We start from the raw sequence: 23445 nt of genomic DNA, 5'->3' as shown, positions 1-23445 counted from the left end.
CTTATTGTTTTTTGCAGACTGTTAGAGCAATTTTATAAAAGTAAGCTTGAACTTTCGATTATGTCAAATAAAATTTCCGATGCTGGAGCTTCCAAAGGATCTAAAAATCGAAAGTATGTTTCGATGTCCATCAAACAAAAAATGAATTGCTACAAAAAATGGATAAAGGTATCCTTTGTTTATCTAACCGTTTCGAAATCTGTTTATCAATTTCACACTGCTTTCACACGCCGAAGGGGGGATACGTCGCAGTGCGGTGCGCAATGAACTGGAAGTTGATCTGTCAGCACTATTGTTATCTTCAGGGCAGATGTTTTTATTTTATTCGGCTTATAATTCCTTACTAAATGTAGTATTTAATCTCGATGTACTCCGTCTTTGATATGATTTAAATCAAATTCCTCGTCATTATAAATATCATGAAAACAAATCAAATAGTTTTCTGGTTGCAATTTTCTAATTTCGGCTATACGTAAGGTACGCATGCGCGCATTGAAAGAAATGTTTAATAAAGTAAACAAATAAATATTAAGCTTCTTTTTTTTGTAAATTTTGATACCCTTTAGATCATAATTGCTCATTATTTTATAAATTACGGTTTCATATTTTTAATTTTATAATTTCTGCATGCCATCTTACCAGATTTAAACTGATGATCTATAATCCGGAAAAATCGATAATCCGGAATCAGCGAAGTCCCGACGAGTACGGATTAAAGACTTTTAACTGTATATTACTTTAATTTTACAAAGAACACTAGTGAATGCAATGAGCCTGTACTGTTTACTCTCAATGGCCGGTTTCCCAGGCTTAAGCAGGGGGACAACAACAGATGTTTTCCCATTTCCCATGTTGTGTTAACTATATCCAGTAGACATTTAGAACGATCTCACCCAGATGTTTATGCATTTCACCAAAAATGAGATCGCTACAGGGGATTTCTTATCATTAGTATGCTTAATTGCTGCCCCAAGTTCTTGGCAGGAAATAGCTGGAGTATAGGAGTCATCAATTGAATATCTTCTAGCTGCTAAAAGTAATTTCCTAACTGCTGCGTTCGTTATTTTGTTTTCTCTCTGGAACTCCAATGTACAATTTACTAATGTTTGAGTATTGCATTGCCAGCACATTTGCCACTGCTTTATTTTTGTCTGCTGATGAGGCAATAATATTTGAGCTCTGGGCAGTTGGAAGAGTATTTATTTAGGGCACTAAGAATCCTCCAATGTTTTGCATTTATTTTCAGAGATTGTAGAATTCTGCCCATTTTAAACGTTTGCCTTTCATCATTTCCCTCTCAACTTTCCTAGTAGCCTCATCAGGGAATCAATGTTAAAATCTTTCCAATATCTAGTAACCATTCACTTTTCTATTTACCTCTAGGCCGCTTTAGTAATATTTTTTGTGAGAGTTGAAATTTAGAAATCCAGGAAGTTCCTCATCCTTAAATCCTCAAGATCCTCATCCTTAAATCGAGATTCATTCTTACACAGATTTTTCCAAATATTGTGTAAAAATAGTCCAATTTGCCTTTCTGAAGTTCCATAATCTCCTTTCTCGATCTGCCACTTCCACCTGCATATTAAGGGTGGTGAGAATAAGACAGTGATTATTCACTGCACTATCTAAAATTCTCTAGTTACAAAGGTGCGATACCTGGTAACTGACGGCTACGAGGTCCAGAGCTTATTATGTGCCAATTGATCTTGATAGATACATATTTTGTTTATCATTAATAACGGTCAGTCCTAAATTCATCAGAATGTTTTCCATCACTTGAACATTTGCATCCATGACATGTGATCCCCAAGTGGGGCTCTTTGCATTAAGGCTTCCAAGCAGAATGACATGGTCTGAATGGGTGTTACCTATTTCACTAAATGAATATACGCTGATGGTAGTGGTATCATAATGATAAGCATTTAACCAGGATAAAAGAATGCTCAAGAGTGAACACTTCCAGGGCTCGGACTTTTGAGTTGCCAATATCTTGGCCTACAGGAATCATTTTATATTTGACCACTGAGTCTAATTAGAAATGCGAGTCCACCTCCACATTTATCCAGCAAATCTCTTTTAGTCATTGTGTAACCTTTAATGTTAAATTGAATCTTTTTATTTATTCGATTAATGTTCAATTGTAAGATGACTGTCTATGTAGCATATTTCCCATCTTGTTCCTGGACTGCAGAACCAGATTTGTCAGCTACTCCAGTCACAGTAGCTTGACCTAGATCCTTAAAATGACCTCTCGTGGAAAAATGGTTGTCACTGCCTCAAGAGGTTGGACTTCTGCATGTTGGTCCATATTCACTTTTAAATCTTAATAAAATAACGTATGCAGCATATCAACAAATAAACATCACAAATTTTTAAGTTCCCTTTTCTCATTTCTCTGATTTTTAACAGCTCTTTTATATTTTATTTTAAACATCAATTATCGCATCTTCCTTTGATCTTTTTATATATATACAAATTATAAATTTCTCAATAAAGTCATCACCAATGAGAATAACGCAATTAGACAGGAATTATAGGTAATGAAAGCTGCAACATTAGATGCTTACCATAAAAATGTCTCAGATTATGGTAAATTATGAGACATGTGTATGATATAAAGCATTCAATAACATAATTTCCATGACTAATAATCAGTATTGTAGCTAGAATTGAATTTTTAGGGAGGGTAGAGACTGTGGCTTTTATTTAAAAATGATGTTTTTGTAATTGCATTCTATTTATAAATTGAAATTTCAGTTTTGGAGGAGGGCTGCACCTTCCTCCTAAATAACACCATGCTAATAATTATCAATTAATCCACTTTTAGATGCTTTATACCATACACATTTCAGTTCAAGAAATCACAGTAAGTTCTTCCAGATGGAAACAATATTTATAATCAAAACTTAGACAAGCAAATCACAAAAGTTACACTACTTTTCCATTATGCACCTGCCACACTTCTGCAACTGTGAAAGAGAAGCTAAAAACCGGGTTTCTTAATTTAAAAAAAGTTTCTGGTTATAATAGTTTACAGATGGCAACATATTTACTTCTAGTTACAATTATTGGATCTCAGCGTATGTCTGGCTTCTCTTTCGCAGGTGATGAAAAGTATGACAGCTGCATAACAGAAAAATACCAAAATTATTTATAGTATCAAAAGATTTTGTATTTAATATTTTGAAAAAAAAAGAGATAGAGACCAAATCATGTTAATTATGAATAAAAAATTACACAGCAATAATTCAATTAGGAAACAAACTCTCCTGGAGAACTACTGGTATAGCTCCAATGTTACTGATGCATCATGCCAATTATTCTTTGACAAATTTATACACACATTCAAAAACCAATCCAAGGTCAATAATGACATAATCGAGTGCTTGAAAATGTTCTTGTAATTCCTTAAATATATGCTAAAACTGACTTAAAAAGGGGAGGAAAACTTTGAAATATTGCAGAACATATACTTTTAAGTTGAGATATATCAAACTCAAAATTTTACACATACTAATAAAAAAAAATAATTCCAAATTCCTGCTGATAGAATATTAAAAAAATCTTCTAAATCTGTCTGAAATGCAACCTAAAAATCATAAAAAAATATAAAAATAACCAACTCGTATTATTAATTTCGAAGTCAAACAACAAAAATCAGCATTATATTTGCAAAAATCAGTGTTATATTTGTGTTGTTTGATATCTAAATTAATATTTGTCCGACATGTTATTTTATCTTAACTCGTTTAAACTCATGCTTTACCTTAGTACAAAAGAAATGGTAACTCTACTACTTACTTCTGAATTAAAACCCCAGTTCATCTTTGTAAGGGTTATACGAGCAATATAACTCTTTCTGTCTGAGAAATCATCAGAAAGTAACCACGAAGACAATATACTAATATCTTTACTCTCAGGCCTCCAATTCACAAGAGAGATTCCTCTAACCAAGTCTATTGTAAGCTGTAAGATTTAATAAGATTTTGATTATTATAAAAATAATAAAAATCAAAAAAGCAATGTCAAAATTACAAATCATAAAAAAGAACAGTTATAAGACAAAGCAAGTTAAAATACAGAAAACAATAATACAGAGAGAGATACATTTATGCAGAGAAATAGATCACATCCTCCTAAAAAAGTAACTTTTTTAATGCACTTCTGCAAGAAGTAATATAATCAATTAACAAGTTCAATTCCTTTACCAATGCTGCACTATTTATAAACTATGTTTACGTGTTAAGAATAAAACCTATTTACATCCAACATTCATTTCAAAAATTTCAACACAGGAAAAAGCAAAAATTTTAGAATTTAGATCTTATATAAACAAATCATTATGTTTACTGCCTTTTTCTATTTATTTAACTGATTAACAGTTTTCTCCATATGTCAAATGGGCAATGCATTTCTGCAAAATATGATTTTCTTGTATTTGTTACAGGCATCTCATTCCTAAAGATAGTTTTTGATTATCTCATTTACTTTATTTTAGTTCATTTTCCTGTTTCTATATAGTGTTACCTGATCATAAAAGAAGCTTGTAAGTCCCCCCCCCTGGTCTTCACTGTTGAATCTGCAGTGAAACATCTACAGTACAAAGTCTTTAATGCAGACGTCCATAATCCGGACATCAAAGCTACAAACTTTCTGCACATGCATAATCGCATTATGCGTTTACGCATGCGCATAACATGTTTGCAAATGCATGTTTAATGTATAACGGACGGTATAAGCTAGGCTAAAATTATATAATTATCTATTTCAGTTAATGTTGCAGACTGTGTTGTTCCTTAATCTTCTAATTGGATCCGGTTTATTATTTTTTGCAGACTGTTAGAGCAATTTTATAAAAAGTAAGCTTGAACTTTCGATTATGTCAAAAAGAGTTTCCGATTCTGGAGGTGCCAAAAGATCTACAAAGCGAAAGCATGTTTCGATGTACCGCTTCCGATAGTGAAGAAAGTGACAGAGAGGTTATTTAAAACGAAAAAATTTCAATTGACAAGTTGGTATTCTCGACACAGCAATTACAGGACTTGAACAGTGGCACTTTGTAACTAAACAAGAAATTATGTCTGTTTATAGAATTAAAGAGAAAGTACTAGCACAAAAAAGAAAGCAGCTTAAACAACTTACATTGAAAAAAATGTTTAATAAGTACACAAATAAATATTAAGCTTTTTTTTGTGTAAATTTTGATACCCTTTAGATCATAATTGCTCTTTATTTCATAAATTATGGTTTCATATTTTTAATTTTATAATTTCTGCATGCCATCTTACCAGATTTAAATTGATGATCCATAATCCGGAAAAACCCCTAATCTGGAATCACCGAAGTCCTGATGAGTCTGGATTAAAGACTTTGTACTTTCTTTTGACACATTATGTTGCATACACTAAATGTTCCTTTAACCCTCCATGCAGTCAACTGTATATATAACATTAAAATATACTGATCATGATACACTTAAGTTCTTACACATGAATCTTGAAATGTGCTCAGACAATCAAGATAACATGTAGTGCTTCTAAAAAAAAAAAAAAAAGACCAAACTTTTGCTGTTTTATTTTTATTACTATTTATACAGACTTTGAACCACTATTTCCTTCAAGGTACTCCGCTCTAGTGTCAATACACCATTACTATGGTTTCACTTTCACTCCTGCAAGAAATCACTTTTTTTCGATCATGTGCAGAACTCTCACTGCATTTTTCTGTATTTCCTCTAAGGAGTAAGAACAATTTCCTTTCAAAGGGGGTTTTTTAAATATGGGAAAAAGAAAAAAATGTGCCAGGGCCAAGTCCCAGAGAACAGGGTGTGTGGTGCACAACAGAAGAGTGATGTTTTGCCAGATAATTGGTAGCATGGAGCAATGTTTGTGCTGGAGAGTTATCATGCTGCAGCTTCCATGACCGATTCTCCCATATTTTAGGTCTCTTCCTACACACAACATCTCTCGCACTTTCTTGTTTATTGTCTCACGGTACAATTCATAGTGCACTCTGAATATGTTGATGGTTTGTTAATATAAAAAGACTGTTTAGTCCTGTATCTTCTATCATCCTTAAAACATTGAAATCAATACATTTAGCTCATGCAGTCATCTTTGAATACTCGGTTAAGCAATTTGTAGAATTCTCCACTGTGTAATTATAAGTTACAGTTGAAAATGAAGAACCTTAAGAATTAGTAAGAGAATAATCGCTTGAGTTCGGGAGAAAATAAATAAACTTGGAAAGGGCTAAAAGACCCTTTATTATTCAAATAAGATTTAACAGAACTCCCTTGGAGTTGTACAATAAAGCCGACACTTGGGCTTCAACTTAAAAAACTAAGAATTAAACTAATCTTAACTAAAGAGATATAACCGAAGCTATCAAAATTCTAACAGAGTTGGCCCCTTAATGCTAATTGACTGCAAAGCTATCACGGGCCTAAAGTACGACCAAGTGTACTAGTAGCTTACAAGAGAGTAGCCTAAAAAGGCGGATGCGTGCAGCCAGAATATCTGGTATCTCTCTCTCTCTAAGACAGTAGAACTTCGTGGTTAAATACCGCTCTTCCTCATTAGCATTCAGACGTGATTCTAAAACTATGTTCTGGTCGGAAGTGGTAAGTTGAAATTAAAAAGCGATAGGAAAGGAAGTTTAATTCAAAATTTAACCATTAATAAAATTACCATAATCCTTACAAATTGAAGTGTTTCTGTAAACGTTTTCCCAGTTTTACATAAATTTCACACAAATCCTTGTCCCTCCTGCTCCTTCCTTTTTGTTTTTCCAATAATCTGAGGAGATCCTTATGCATGATCTCACTGAACTGGTAGTTACTCAACAACTAGCGTACAGACTAGAACCCACTAAAAAGTGATATGTTGTCACAATATGCCTCAGGATATGCAAGATGGAAGAAGTATGTTACCTGCAGCCACTGGCCCTTAAATTAAAAAGCATGGTCTGTAATTTTTTTTAAACATAGCTTGTATGAGTGTGACATACACACAAAAAAAGAGACTAAGTGTGTAGCTTGAAAACAGAGTGGAATTGGCAACAACAATTTTGGTGGCGTCACGCCACACACCTCCTCTATCCATGCGGCCAGTTTTGCCTTAACCAATCACGCCAGTGAGGAGTACTGCTTTATTGAGTAAACATACGCAACTGCATTCTGCCGGAAAAATGTCTAATGTAAAAACCAAACAACGAATCAACATCAAGTTTCTTGTGAAACTTGGGAAATCAGCCATGGAGGAAACATTTAAAACATTAACCAAGGCTTATGAAGATGAAACTTTGTCTCATACATGCGTGTTTGAATGGCATAAGCATTTTTCAGATTAGTAAGAAGTCCAGTTAATTAGAAGATGATGGGTGCTCAGCACGATCATCATGTTTGAGTGGATTCTCAGTGGTCAGACTGTTAATCACTGCTACTACATTGAAGTACTAAAAAGACTTGGTGAAAAATTAGGAGAACACAGTTGTAGAGTAATGGATGATTGTTGCACCAGGACAATGCACCTGCTCACACAGCCCTGTTTGTCAAGCAGTTCCTGACCAGCAAAAACATTACTGTGATGGGGGCATCCTCCTTATTCACCTGATCTGGCTCCATGCAACCTTTTTTTTTTTTATTTCCTTAAGTTGAATCTTAATTAAAGGGAACCCATTTTACCTCAGCTGAAGAGGTTAACACAAAAACGGAGAATCTCCTGAAGGGCCCTCCAAAAACCTTGTTCCAGAACTTTTATCAGCAATGGCAGCACCGAATGTAGCACTGTGTGAATGCTGAAAGGAACTACAGGGTATGGCAGTGTTCATAGCGTAATTTTACTTGCGTAGTACAATGACATACTGCATGAATGCGCGCCAGCTTGTGCCGCTCGTGCTCATCCTGGTTGTACTAATGAGCTGCCATTTCAAGTGTGACAGTGATATGGATCGGTGGAGTGCACAGCATCATGTCTTTGCTGTTGAAAGTTATTTTAAAAATGAATAACTACTCTGTTATTGCTACCCATCGTCTATTTCGGCAACATTTCAACTTGGGAAGTCATGGGAAAGTTCCAGATGGACAGACCATTGCGACAGACATTTCCTGTTTTGGTGACATTTCCTAGCTGCCTCGCTCACCTATCTTTCATGTGCAGATTTTTTTTCTTTTGGGGCCATGTGAAGCAAGAAGTTTTCCGAACACGTTGTACCGCCATTCCTGAGTTGAAGGATAGCATCAGAACTGCCATCGGCAATGTCCCAGGAAATATGTTATGCCGAGTTATGGCAAGCATCCAAAGCTGCCTAGATGAATGTGTTGTGCAGAGGGGACATCATTTGACAGGCATCATAGTCAAAAAGTATTCGACACAATGGCCAATGACTTACACATTAGTAAATGACATATCTTTAACTATTAATTGACATAAGAGGTAATAAATAAATTACAGTTACTCCCTTATGGTGTGTTTTTAATATCCTACTATGAACACTACTGGACCTTGTACTTTGAAGGTGATAATGTGATGGAGAACTGATTCTGTAAGTAAAATGATTTATTGGACTAGTCTCATGGGTTTTTTTTTGGGGGGGGGGTGTCACAGCTTGCATATAACTGAAAAGCAGTCACGGTACAAATTGGGAAGACCATTTTTGGATTATGATCAAGATACCTCTTAGTTATGAGCTTTGGGAACACTTGGAGGACTGATAAAGTTTTATAACAAATAATTAAACTTTCAAAATCTTATTAGTAAAATGATATAGCATAGTTAAGACACAATAACACGCCGAATAAATACTAATTCAGAAGTCAAACAACAAAAATCAGCGTTATATTTACAAAATTTTCACAGGACTAGTTTCGATGGTTTTACCGAACCACCATCTTCAGCTGCAAAACCGCAAATGAACAAGATAGGAAATAATGATTAGATAAGATAAGGAAGCCTGGATAAGAATAAGCAAGTGGCGCCATCTGTTGGCAAAACCAGAACTAAAACATAATTTCTCTAAAAGCAGAAGGCAAATTTGGATTGGAATTAGGATCGTTAACTAGAACAGAAAGATTTTTATGAATGTGAAATGCCTCTAGAAAATCCAGTTCTCCAATGGAAGATGTTTTTTGAATAATTTTAGCAGCAGAAAAATTGAAAGTGTGATTTTCGGACCAACAAAGTTGAGCAACAGAAGACTTCTGTGTTTCCTTTTTTCTAACATATGCCTCATGTTCTTTGACGCGAAATTTCAAGGCTCTCTTAGTTTGGCCAATGTAAATTAAACCACACTGGCAAGGAATCCTAGCTATTCAGTTCACTTTTGAACTTGAGACTTGCAATTCTCTTCCGTTTCTCGACATTCTGGTCACACGTAACACATCCAACTTCAGTACTACAGTTTACCGTAAACCTTCATCGGTTTGCCTTCCACCACACTTTAAATCATGTCATCCGACTAAACAAAAGTTAGCTTCATTTTATTCCTATGTTTTCCGTGCTCTTCAAGTTTGCTCCTCCAAACTAGCCCTTGATGAAGAACTAAATTATTTAAAAGCAATAGCTATTGACAGGGGCTTTTCACCCAACATTATTAATCAAGCAGTTAAAAAATTCTCATCTCAACACACTAAAAGCCACACTCTTATTTTAGGAGATTATAAAAATTCTGTTGTCATTCCCTTCTTTCCATCAATTAGCTATAAAGTTGCACATATTTTGCAGAAATTTAACTTTCGGGTTGTTTATTCTCTCATCAATAAATTTCGGACTTCTATACTCAAGGACCCCATTCCGGATATGAATTCCTGGGGTATTTATAGGATTCCTTGCCAGTGTGGTTTAATTTACATTGGCCAAACTAAGAGAGCCTTGAAATTTCGCGTCAAAGAACATGAGGCATATGTTAGAAAAAAGGAAACACAGAAGTCTTCTGTTGCTCAACATTGTTGGTCCGAAAATTACACTTTCAATTTTTCTGCTGCTAAAATTATTCAAAAAACATCTTCCATTGGAGAACTGGATTTTCTAGAGGCATTTCACATTCATAAAAATCTTTCTGTTCTAGTTAACGATCCTAATTCCAATCCAAATTTGCCTTCGGCTTTTAGAGAAATTATGTTTTAGTTCTGGTTTTGCCAACAGATGGCGCCACTTGCTTATTCTTATCCAGGCTTCCTTATCTTATCTAATCATTATTTCCTATCTTGTTCATTTGCGGTTTTGCAGCTGAAGATGGTGGTTCGGTAAAACCATCGAAACTAGTCCTGTGAAAATTTTGTAAATATAACGCTGATTTTTGTTGTTTGACTTCTGAATTTGATATAGCATAGCTTCTAAGTTATTTTAATCTGGATGTTTTAATTTTGTGTATTAACTAAAAATGGAAAAACAGAAAAGACAAACTGATGATTCAAAAATAAAAGCAATCACTGTGAAGTCTCTATGTGAACATCAATGTCTATAAAAATTTACTGAGCAAATCTGGGAGCTCTTCGGGTTTCATCAGATGACGAAATCAGTTTCCAAGATGACTTAACCTCTTGTGAGAATGATATAAAAAATTCTCCACTGGCTCCCACCAAGACTTCTATTTTTTGGCTTTCTGTGCAGTCAAATGTATGCCAGTAATTGAATTCAAATAAAAATATGGGCATTATACAGCTCTTCATACATTACTCTGATGGTGATTTTATAAGTATTAATGCACTAGAGACTAAAGGCTATACTGAATAATCATACATGGGAAATAACTTACTTTCACATTCATATTGAAGATACTGACAATTCATAACACTATGTGAAATTCACATATTTTGTATATTGGCTATGCTCCAAAGTATGGTAGAAAACTTATAATTGAAAGGTTACCCAAGAAAAGTAAAAAAATTCATTGTGACTAACAAATTATTATTACTTCTTTTCTATTGAAAGGAAAGAGAACAAAGGAAAATACACTGGCTTGTCAATGTGCAGTATGTCTGTTCTAAGAAAAATGATCAAGGCAAGAAAATAAGAACAGAAACAAGATATTATTGCTGGGACTACAATGCAAGATTCCTAGCCAATGCTTGTTTTAAAATGTACTATACCAAGTTAAAATATTAATTTGTGGCTACAAATTTTTAAATATGAAATAGAAAGCTATGCAAAATAGACTGACTACCCATACCTATGTATGTGAAAAAGTAAATAGATTACAGATTACAGGGATAATTTTACTTTTTACTCTCTTACTTTATTTTTTACATATAAATGATTTTTCACATATAATTTATCTACAAATGTAATTTTAGTTCAAACTCTGAAGTAATACAAAGAGGCAATTTTGGGGCAGTTTACTGAAATTTATTGAGCTGAGAAAAGCGTTTAAAACATATTCTGATGGAAAGTATCAGACACACACACTTAACTGCATGTCCAGTTTAAATTCTGAACTGCTAATATTATTTACAACTTTCACTGGCTACTGGTTAACTGTAGTACTAAACGAAACTGTAAAATGAATATTTATTATTTAACTTTCTACAACTGCATTAAATTTTTGTTGCTATTTATTTTCAACTGATGCATTTTTTTTTTTCATTTACTTCTATACTACAACATATTACTTCTATACTACTACTATACTTCTATGCCATACTACTACCTACAATACATTACATGCCTTTTAATATATTTGTTTCAGTAGAGTGCTACACAAATTATGAATTATCAACTTTATATAATTTCTTTTGCAGTTAATGATATTTTTATCTTCAAATAAATATACACGCATTAGCTTAAAAATGGTTCCCGATGCATGAATAATTTATAATTTTGAAATTTTAAAAAATACTGCATACTTGCTAAACCATGATTTAGAATTACAATGAACACTCACTTGTTGAAGCTCTAAACTCAAGTTGAATTGGATAAACATGTAAGTTGGACAAAACAAATCTGACATTACATAGGTTCTAATTCAGAAGTCAAACAACAAAAATCAGCGTAATATTTTCAAAATTTTTACAGGACTAGTTTCGATAGTTTTACTGAACCACCATCCTCAGCTGCAAAACTGCAAATGGTAAACCGCAACAGCTGCAAAAACTGCACTTGCGGTTTTGCAGCTGAGGATGGTGGTTCAGTAAAACCATCGAAACTAGTCCTGTAAAAATTTTGAAAATATTATGCTGATTTTTGTTGTTTGACTTCTGAATTAGTATTTATTTGGCGTGTTATTGTGTCTTAATTACATAGGTTGTTCAAAATGTAAGGAAATCCTAAATCTTAAAATGAATTATTTGCATAGTCAAATACAGAAAGATTTTTCAAACTAAAAAGAAAAATTTAAATGTCTGCTCAATAATAAAATTGGTGAGTATTACATTTCAAAGGATCTGTAAACACCAAGATCCTTCCAAACACTTTTTCTGATGGGCGCTATGCTTGAATTTTTGCCTCTTGAGACATATTTTTTCCTACGGAGCTAACGAAGTCAGAGTGTATATAAATAAATCTGATAAGTGGGGAAAACCTGAAGGTTAACAAGTGTAATCAGAAAATTCTATGTGCAATATTTCAACTTTCGCCCTCTAACAAGCACTGCTACGCACTTCTTTGTAAAGAAGTAAGGAAAAGTAAAATAAATAACACTTCAAGTAAAATAAATAACACTTCCAACACCTGCTGTAATATTATAACTGATACTAATTGTGATTTCATGCTTTCCTATTTAATATACAGAAGTAAAAGACATAGTGAAACTCTCAAACTCTAACTTTCTCTCTCTAAAATGACTACTACTGAAGGTAACCACTATTTCTGAAATTATAAATAAAACATTGTTACTGAACATGTATGAAGAGAACATGTATTTGAGAACCTTGGTCTGCTGTTCTAACCAATGGGCAGCCAAAATCCATGAGTTAAAATTAGCTCTGCAAATAGTTTCCGCTCTCATACTGTAGATGGGTATGGCTTCAGTCCATTTGGAAAATCTGCCTATTAGAGGCAAAAGGTATACTACGTTGCCTTCCGATGGCAGTAAAGGGCCTATAATATCCACAAAGGAAAAACGTGCATCAGGAAGAGAGAATGCCCCCAATGGTGCTTAATATTCCTGGTTATTTTCAGTCTCTGACAAAAGTCACAGGATTTCACCCAATTTTTTAAATAACATTTCATATAGGGCCATACATAGTGAGAACATACGAGTTTCATAGTAGCTACAATTCCTTGATGTGACAGATTTTGCACATGATTAAAGATGAGTCCGTGAAAGGAATTCATAACAAATGGACGATGAATGTCAAAAAAGCTACCACAAAGAATATTACTATCAGAGTACTGGCACAGCTTGAATTCCAGCTTTAAAGATGACATATTATGTTTAAGAAGAAGGCTTTTATACCTCGAAATCATGTTGTTGAGCTTCAGATTTTTTTTTTTTTTTAATCCAAAAATGGAGATTTTATTACGGCATCATTTTGATTCTCGAAAGAGCATCAGCAACAATGGTTTTAAAACCTTGCACATGCCTAAATCAGTAGAATACTGAAAAAGAAAATCTAAATGGTATAATTGCCGAGGCGAACATTTGTATGGATTTTGTTTAAAAGCCTATATTAACAGTTTCTAATTCGTAAAAATTTGAAAATTCTGCCCTCTAACATGTGTTGGAATTTTTAATCACAGAATTAAATTGAAAATGATTCCCTATCATATGCAGACCATTTTTGTTCACTTTTATTGAGTTTCATAGAGAAAAATGCTACAAGTTCCTATGTTTGTTGAGACAACTGCATAAGAGAACCACCAATTGCAACATCTCAAGCATCTACCAAGATGCTTAACTGGGCTTCAGGAATAGGGTAGCATGAGCAATGGCATTTTCAGCAGCAATAAAGGCTTGCTCAGTATTTTCGTTCCAATTTAATGATGAGGATGAATCCTGAACACAAGAATGAGATTTCTTTTTATTGATGTGCCCTTCCAACAATGTTATTAAAATGAAGAAAAAATGTGTGTGGCTTTAGGTATGAAACATCTGTAAAAGTTGAGAATGCCTAAAAATCAGCAAAGCTGAGTGACATTGGTTGACGGAAATCTAAAATACATTTGACTTTGTCAGGAAGAGGTTCAATTCCGTTTTTGCTAAGGTGAAAACCTAAGAAATCAATAGATGTTTGGCCAAAGGTGCATTTTTAAACATTTATGAAAAGTCCATACTCCTAAAGTTTTGAAAATAAGGCTGTCAAATGCCTGCAGTATTTCTTGAAATCTTTAGTGGCTATAAGCAAGTCATCGACGAAAGCCAAAACACCTTCCAAATCTCACATGACTTCAGCTATAAAATGTTGAAAGGTAGCGGATGCATTGCATAAGCCAAATTGCATATGGGTACTTTCAAATAAACTGAAATGGTGTACATGTGTTGGTTTTGTGAATGTCGGCGGGGTTAATTGGTATCTGATGAAATGCCTTAATTAGGTCAACATGACTAAAAATTTTAGTACCATGCAATGCAGCAGTAAAATCGGCTATAGGGTATTTATCATTTGGGTATTCAAGCACAATAATCTACTAAAGATCTCCATTCTAAATTTCTCTTTCTTGGAACCATGTGAATGATACGTTCTTAAAGGTCTCAAATACCCCAATTGCATCATAGTTTGAAATTCTTGTTTTGATATTTTTAAGCGATCTGGAGCTAACCAACAAGGTTTTGCAACTGCAGCTTAACCTTTGGTTATGATATAATGAACAGTGTTGTGTTTAACAATTTGGTTAGGATCTGGTAATTTAGTAATAGAAGGAAATTCCTTTAAAGTTTTGTGATAAGGTGCATCCCTAAAGACAATTTTCACTGAATGAATATTTGCATTTTTCACACAGCCTACAGACTAAAACTTTGTTTTTAAATCTTTGAGACATTTGTTTCTAAGATGAGGCATCAATTCAAAGAAATAGAAAAAATCTGCTCCAAGAGTGGGTGTGCTAACATTTGTTATAAGAAAGTCCAAGTAAACTGTTGTCTTCATTTGAAATCCAAAGGAATTGTTTTTTTACCATAAAAATAAACAGTTGAAGAATTAGCAGTCAAAAGTGTTTGCTGAGGAGAATTTCGCTTTGTGAATTGTTTCCTGAAAGTGGAGACATGTCAAAGCCAGTATCGAACAAGAATGATACGTTTGTTCTCCGGTCATGAATGAACAGGCAATGTGAAATTTGAGGCAAAGAATAAGTCATCTCTATTCTTTGCTGGTTTTGTACCATAAAAGAATGTTGCATTGTTTTTTTACCATAAAAATAAATAGTTAAAGAGTTAGCAGTGAAAAGTGTTTGTTGAGGAGAATTTTACTTTGCGAATTGTTTGCTGGAAGTAAGGACATGTCAGAGCCAGTATCGAACAAGAATGAAACATTTGTTCTCCGGTCATGAATGATTAGGCAATGTGAAATTTGAGGCAAAAAATAAGTCATCTCTATTCTTTGCTGGTTTTGTACCATAAAAGAATGTTGCATTGTTTTTTTACCATAAAAATAAATAGTTAAAGAATTAGCAGTCAAAAGTGTTTGTTGGAGAGAATTTCGCTTTGTGAATTGTTTGCCGGAAGTGGAGACATGTCAGAGCCAGTATCGAACAAGAATGAAACGTTTGTTCTCCGGTCATGAATGAACAGGCAATGCGAAATTTGAGGCAAAGAATAAATCATCTCTATTCTTTGCTGGTTTTGTTTCCCTGCCATGAACAAGGTTTGATACACTTCTCCTGTCGACAGTTTTTTTTCCAAAATGCCTATGATACCAGCAAATAGAATAATCTCCTCTTTTGGAACAGCTCCTTTATTGTGATCTCTGCGATTTGGTGAGTGACTTCAAAAAAGAGTGAGTGACTTCACAATTAATATGTTTGTTTAATTTTTCTATATCTTTAAATAACGTAGTCTCAATAGATTGATTGACTGTGGAAGGAATGGCACAAGTCCTTGGGGTTGGATTTACTTCTAAGATTCTGCCAGCAGTTTTAGCAGCTTTGTCAAAAGTTGAACCCAAAACCACTGCCAAAATAGACTAAATTGTCAAAGACAAAATGCTGAAGGAATAATTCTAACATTAAGTTATCAGTAACAATTAAGGATTAAGCTCGATGTTTCATATTTCTAAGCAAATCGGAAGATTTTCAAGAGCCTAATTCCTCTCCAGATAATAATTGGCATATTTCTCGCTCAGAAGATTCTCCTGATTGGTTTAACTAAGTTTTGAGCTTTGTATAAGGATCAGTTAGAGTCTGGTTTAATGAGTGAATCCTGAACTTATGACACAATATCTGGAGGAAGATGAGCAACTGCATAATTTTATTTAGTAACTGATACTGTGATATGTTTGGGAATGGCAAGAGCAAAGGCATGTACATCAGACATTTTAAGCCAAAATAAAAGTAAAAATTCAACTGAAGAAAATGAAATACAAATGATAAGTAGAAAACAAAATTATAAAGTGATCTATAATTACTACTCATCTAATTGGTGTAATCCATAGGTTTTGATTTGGAAATGATGAGCCTTTAAAACCAAAAGTACTTGCAAACTTTTCACATGGTCTGATTTAGTGAAGTCCTGTTGTCACTATGGTAGACATCATAGTGATATCTACCTGATTCTCATTGTCCATATCACATTAAATATTCTCACTGCATTAATCAAATTTTATCCAGACATAATACATGATACAGAGGCTGTTTGCACATTTTTTAGGTGATTTTGCTTTGCTATTAAAAAAAATCGCCTGAATGGAAAATTTCTTTTTAATTGCATCTACAAGTATATTTTTGAAAGGGTAAATTATCACCTACTATTTGACAATTTCATTTTCATGCAAAATGGCTCTTCTACAGAAGTAATGAGGCTACATTTGTACACTTTCCAAAGACTATTCGTATTTAATGATTAAAAAGTGCTGTGAAAGCCACAATTTTTTAGTATCTAAAGCAAAGATACATAATATTGTCAATAAGAAAAGAAAAAAGTCAAAGTTCACCTTCAAGGAAAAAAATTATTCAAAATAAATATTCACGAAATAAACAGAATGTTTCGATTGTTGTAAAGGTAAGAACTTTAATGTTAAAAGAAAATCTTCGAAGTTAAAAGGACAGTTGAGTAATCATTAAAATGCTCAGTGTCAACTGCAAACAAAGTTATTAATGCTGATTTGAATCTCGTAAAGGCAAAAAAATGTAATGTGCATCGTCTTCCTCCATGACATATGGCCAAAAACAGAGCGCGCTGCAGAATTCTCTACAAGAAACAATTATTTAGACAGAAATGGAAAAATATTGTCAAAATAGATTAATCTTGGGTATATTTAAATGACCGTAATAAAACGGGATCCATTTATTATCATCAAAGAGAAAAAAAAATCTTAGAACAAGGTTCAAACAATCTAAAGAAAGTTTTTCAAAGGGATTTATGATTGCTGTTATTTTGTGATATAATGAGAAATAAAAATTACACAAAGTGCAAAAAAACTGTTAAGGTCAACTCCACATATTATCAGGAAAAATTTTTACACCCAACTTTCAAATATGGAATACCTTCACTATACCAACAGTGCCATCAAACAGTAAAAATGTATCAAGACAAAACAAACAGCTACATGTCAAACCACTTAATTTTCTGGGGGTAAAAAAATTGAAAAAGTAACGCGTATCAAGGCCAGACCCTTCACTCATATCCCTACTAAATTTCCTGATGTAAATTATTGGCAAAATATTTCTGTAAATACAATTAAGATTGCTTAAAAAGTGTGTGAACAGCCTCTGTATACATGAATCTTTATTTTGAGAACAAATATGCTACTACTCCTCAACAGCCCATCTCTGTTCCTCCTCTGTGCTTCTCCAAAATTTCTCCTTGGTGTTGCTGTATTTATTAGCAGACACATGGGGGTGCAAGGCACACTCCTTTATTGCTATCACCACACAACACATTTAACCATTTAATTACTTTATCTAAACTCGGTATTATCTTATGCAATCAATTTGTCAGTTAAACATTAATTGCACAAATACTATATTATACTATATTTCCTAGCATACTATCCTACCTAACATTTTAGCACAAGCTTCTGAAAACTTTTAACATATTCACATAGTTTTCCCCTTGCTCTACTGTAGACAGTTTTTCCGAGTGTTTGTTTATTGATAGATCGTAATCCTTTATTTTTTTTTTATTTCATGTATTCAATTTGAATTTACATTTTTGTATTAGAATTTCATGTATTTTACTTTTTCTTGCATTTATTATTTGAATTCCCTTGGATTTATTAATAATTTTGTGCAGATTCTTCATTAAGCAGATTCTTCATGGATGTGGCAGATAATCTCACACTTAAGAAACTGTTGAAACATATTAGAAATCAAGCCATCCTCCTTCTTCATTCCTCCAATGTCTTTCTTGGAAATTGTGATGACAACTCGTTCATGTGAGGTGCTCCTGGGGCTTTAAAAGGTAACTGAGAAAGATACTGGCTCAATTATCATCATGTATTGTAATGTTAACATTACTATGCATTCTTAACGGAATGTAGGTTTTTTTTTAAAGAAATAAGAATGCAGAAAGTTGCCAGTAGTTAATTCAAGACTACTTTTCATTCTGTATGTTCTTCCTGTACATATATTGTTCAGAAATTAAATTACTTGCAGAATTTTCCCCCTCTCACTTTTGGAATGATAAAATTAGTTTAAAAAAAAAAAAAAAAGGAGAGGAAACATGGCTATATACCATTCATTAGTTAAAAAAATCTGATGTGTACACCATGACTTCCTTGTATGCAATATTAAATTATACGCATTTTTTCTTGCATTTCATTTAAACTTATTGGATTGAATTAAATCTACTTCGCCGACAGCGCATAAACCACATAAGAATAAATGCATTCTTTAAAATTCACTCTATTTGTTTACCATAGCGACACTCTGGCACTAGGTTCACTTAACACTATTATATTTCATTCATATCATAACTCAAAATGCATAAAATTTATATCATTTAAAGAACTATCTAATCATTGCCACATGTTCTATTCAAATACTGTAATAAAACTAGAATGATGTATAAAAGAAATTAAGCAAACAAAACAAAAAAGAAAGAGTTTTTCACAGACGATTCAGTATTTCTCATTCAATTAATTCAGTTCTCCCTTCGCGACAAGGCAAAACTACATAAAAATTCAAAATATCTGTATTAAAAATTACGAAGTACACCTTAAACACTTATTTCCTCGAAAAAATTCAAGAAAGGATTAAGAATGATTTAATTCGCAATAATAAATGAAGGCGTTATCTTTGTTGTTGCGAAGCTAAGTTTCTCTAGATTGGCAACAAATCCACTGTTCTGCTGTTTCAAATGTAAACAAGCATTGGCCGCCATCAAAAAAAATTTTTAGGCTTAGCGGCACTTAAACAACTTTAAAATTGCTGATGATTCTATAAATATTGCATACAGATTTACTAAAGGCATAAAAACCTTAACCGGAAGATAAGAACAACATAATTCAATCATTTTTAAAGCGAAAAATGTACAATTTACAAACATATAAGAGTAAAGAAACTGAGATCACTGAGCAGGGTAACAGAGTGGATATATATATAAATATATTTATATACGTTTGGTGCGGCCAAATGCAACCAAAATACGAGGTGCACATCTACATGTTATAGCAGTCTTATATACAAAATTTCAACGTTCTGAGGCTACTCTTTTTTGAGTTATGCAAGATACGCACACACATACGTTCGTACAGACGTCACGAAAAATTCTCTTTAGAATTCCTTTTAAAGCAGTTTTATAATTTTTTTGGAGGAAAAGAGTCTTTCATTCTGTCTTTACGTACAGATATCACACAAAAACATTGTTAAATTTCATTCGATTTTCGTTGAAATATGCTCCTTAAAACTTTTCGCGATTAGAATACTTCCTTTTTACTTTGTACAAGGAAGTAAAAAGGAAGGAAATTATGGTATATAACATTCATTATTGTCCTGTTAGATCTTAGAACATGTTACAAGTGATGAATACACAGCCATTTCTGTACATAATATAAAATTAGAGCAACAATACATCATACTAAATAATTTAAAACAAATACATTCATTTATATACTGCACAACATAAAGTAAAAGGGTTTTAAGAAACAATATAGAAAAATACATAACAATTAAGGTGACTGGAACAAAACTATAAATTTCACACTTTCATTCATATTTATTTAGAATGTCTAACACGGCATGTACTTAATTGCCATTTTATTGAGTATAAGACAGAACTTTACAAACAATGATTAAATTCGGTTTTTACTAAAATACTGCACAATACAAAAATATAAATCCAGAATGGATATACTTACATTTCCTACATTATCACCATCAATTTTATCCAGCTCTAGCAAAAGTGTAGAAAACAGATATGAATATTTTTTAACTAAAGATAATAAAATAACTTTACCTTCTTTAGACAAACAATTTTGCAGGGTTTCTTCAACAAAAGAAACCTAGTGCATGAAAATGAAATACAGAAAATTACTAGAAGATTACTAGAAATACTAAAAGACTCTAAAACATGCAAAAAGACTTTCAAATTCATAAAATTTAATTTCATTGCAGATCTGCATTTGCATAAACATGTATGGCTGCAAATAATATAACACAAATAGTAAATATGTGACAAAATAACACAGTACATCAAAACTGCCATACTAAAATTTTGATTTATAAACAAATCTACCTTTAAAAAAAATAAATAAATAAGGGCAGAAAGGTGCTGTTGTCTTGAAACTCACTTTTTGTCCAAATCATTTTCCAAATTGTTTCAACCAAATGTAATTGCGATGCAAAGAAAAAATCTGAATTTTTAATACTCGCAGTCCTCCACCTGAACATAGCCACAATTTTGAACTGATTTCTGATTTATCCCAGATTTTTGTACAAATTTAATGAATTTCTGTTTAACAAACTCGGAAATCTGAAGCACTAACTGGCAACACTGTTCAAAATAAAACTTATTTATCTCAAGTGTGCCAGGCTGCTGCCATTTGGTAGCATATTTACCTTTTAATTTAAATTGTAACATATTTACCTTTTACCCTTATAATTTTTTAGAAACTCAATTCTTCCAAATTCTCATGAATAATGATCCCAATCATTATAATGTTCAGAGTAGACAGAGTGATCACAAAGGGGGGAAAAATGCAAAGATTTTATTTTGATCATTCATAGAAACCAGAAAACTCCCTTAACAGAAGGGCGTTCTGAGATACCACAGCTTATAAATATACTTGTTATTAACTAGTTACACAGCTTTTTGGTTTACCTGTAACACCACACATAGCACAAATACAGCCCAGACATTTAAAATTAAATGCATAGCATATGAAGAAAATTCTGAAGAATTTATTTATCTGTCTGAGGACAGATATTTCAGACACTGGGAAGAAAACTGGAAGCACTGTTTTGTGGCTTTAATCATTCAACCATGCACCAGCAGGTCTAAAGTAGAGATAGATCCGAGTCTCATCCGCATATATAAAATATTTATTAGTATTACGAAAATTATTTATTTATTTTATTAATATTAATTTTACATTTTTTATGAATTTAGGCTTAATGTTCAGTATGAACTAAAAAGATTTGTTTTTGACACTAAAAGAAAGAGAGCAACTATTGTCTGGAATAGTTCCAATACTGATGTGTTTCATGACATCTGTTACTTGCTAACATTGTTTAGGAATTCCCCGTGACTAGCAAAATATAACTTTGAAAGACTATTATATTGTCAATATTTAACATAAGTTCACGTGCTAATTTTAAGCAAATTTTTTATAAGTTTTCAGCATTAAAAATTTCCTTCTTATATAGAAGAGTCCAATGTAGTTAGCTCTGCTTTGGGTTAAGAAGTTGTTATCCATTAGGTTAAAAACAGCATGAGTATGATGACATTGAATAATATTAAATTCACTTCTTGCATATGAATTAAAATGACACAGTTAAGCTGTCCTTTATAAGCAGTTATAGCTCTCCTTGATTTCAAGCCTTTTTTTAATGTAAATTCATACCTTTTCCTTTTAAAACAAGTAAGTATGCACAATACAGAAGCAATTACTCATCAATTAACTACCATGGGAAAATAAATAAATAAATAATCCGAATTATGCAAAATATTGTTCCCCTCGCTTGCTATAAATATAATCGAAAACATACTTTTAACTGGTGAATGATCAAATTTAAAGTTCCTGCAGTTATTTATTTATTTATTTATTTATTTAAGCAAGCAAAAGTCCTAAAGTTCCCTAAAATTACATGTATCAAAAAAATTTAAACAAATAGTTCTTTTCTTTTCATACAATTAAATTACTTGAAATTTATGTTTACTAAAAGTTCATGGTCTGTAAAAAGTACTAAAAAAGTAACACATGGTATGACTACGTTAGTGGCTATTTGAAAGTCTACCACATGAAGAGGGTTGCTTGAATGAATTCTTCAGTGTTCAAGAAATTACACTTACCTAAGAGATTTTGTCATTTTATCAGAAAAAGGTAAAAAAGAGATATATAAATGCTTTAAAAATTTGAATAGAAAACAAAATTCAGCATACCAAATAAACTGAAGCTTAAGTATCTTATAACTGGTGGGCGATCAAAATCAAGGTTCATAATCATAATTTCTATTAATCCAGCAAGAGGAAAAGAAATAGAATTGGAACAACTAAAAATTATGAAAGTTATTATATTTTCTTATAACCCTAAATGTTGTGGACTAAAAAAATAGGGTTCTTCCCTTTTCCTCCAAGATCACATTTTTCTGACCCCATACGATTTGTGCTTTGTTTGCACTCAGTTTTGATTTCAAATTGCTGAGTTTTATGCGTAATCCTTGCTAAACAGTCAAATTTATGGCAAAACTGAAACAGATGTGTCATAATATAAAAAGATTTTCAATAAATACAAATTTATGATTTTTATCCATCAGAAATTTAAAATACTTGCAAATTTTATGACAAAATTCAAAGATGTGGTGGGAGGCGCCCACCTGGCTACATGTCAGTACATACATATATAAATATTGTACTATATACATTGAGTTTTTGCAATGGCTCGACATCTAGGCTACAGGTATATATTTCAATAGGAGGAAAATATTTATCTCAAATACAGCAAAAGATTGCAGTTGGAAAGGAATGACATGTCGAGGAAAACTGAATGCTAAACAACATTATTTAGCATCAATTTTACTTTAAAGAAGGACTTTCAGCAAATTAACTCTACCTCTTCTTTCAGATGTAACTAAATAACATAAAAGTGCAAAGCAGCTGAAGAAGAGAGTAGTGTTTAATTGCTTAATACACTTCTACTAAAATAAAACTGATGTCACATAATATTATTTTATTTGTATTCAGATTATTACAATATTT

The 23445-nt window shown here is 32.6% G+C and overlaps 1 protein-coding gene across 2 annotated transcripts in view; it reads right to left on the bottom strand.

Annotated features, from left to right (window-relative positions):
- Positions 1-23445, bottom strand: part of Epg5 (ectopic P-granules autophagy protein 5) — a 342575-nt gene that overhangs the window by 192543 nt on the left and 126587 nt on the right. For both annotated transcript variants that reach the window (XM_085816957.1, XM_085816958.1), the window contains exons 15-16: positions 20387-20530; positions 3802-3966 (exon numbers count right to left, since the gene is read on the bottom strand). In XM_085816957.1, the coding sequence (XP_085673083.1) occupies positions 3802-3966; positions 20387-20530 (309 nt within the window). The remainder of the gene's footprint in view (positions 1-3801; positions 3967-20386; positions 20531-23445) is intronic.

This window comes from Stegodyphus dumicola, chromosome 5 (genome assembly GCF_044657685.1).
Source record: "Stegodyphus dumicola isolate Sdum_Otavi_A_Nest chromosome 5, ASM4465768v1".
Taxonomy (NCBI): domain Eukaryota; kingdom Metazoa; phylum Arthropoda; class Arachnida; order Araneae; family Eresidae; genus Stegodyphus; species Stegodyphus dumicola.
The sequence above is the reverse complement of the archived record's forward strand: the minus strand, read 5'-3'. Positions and strand labels throughout refer to the sequence as shown.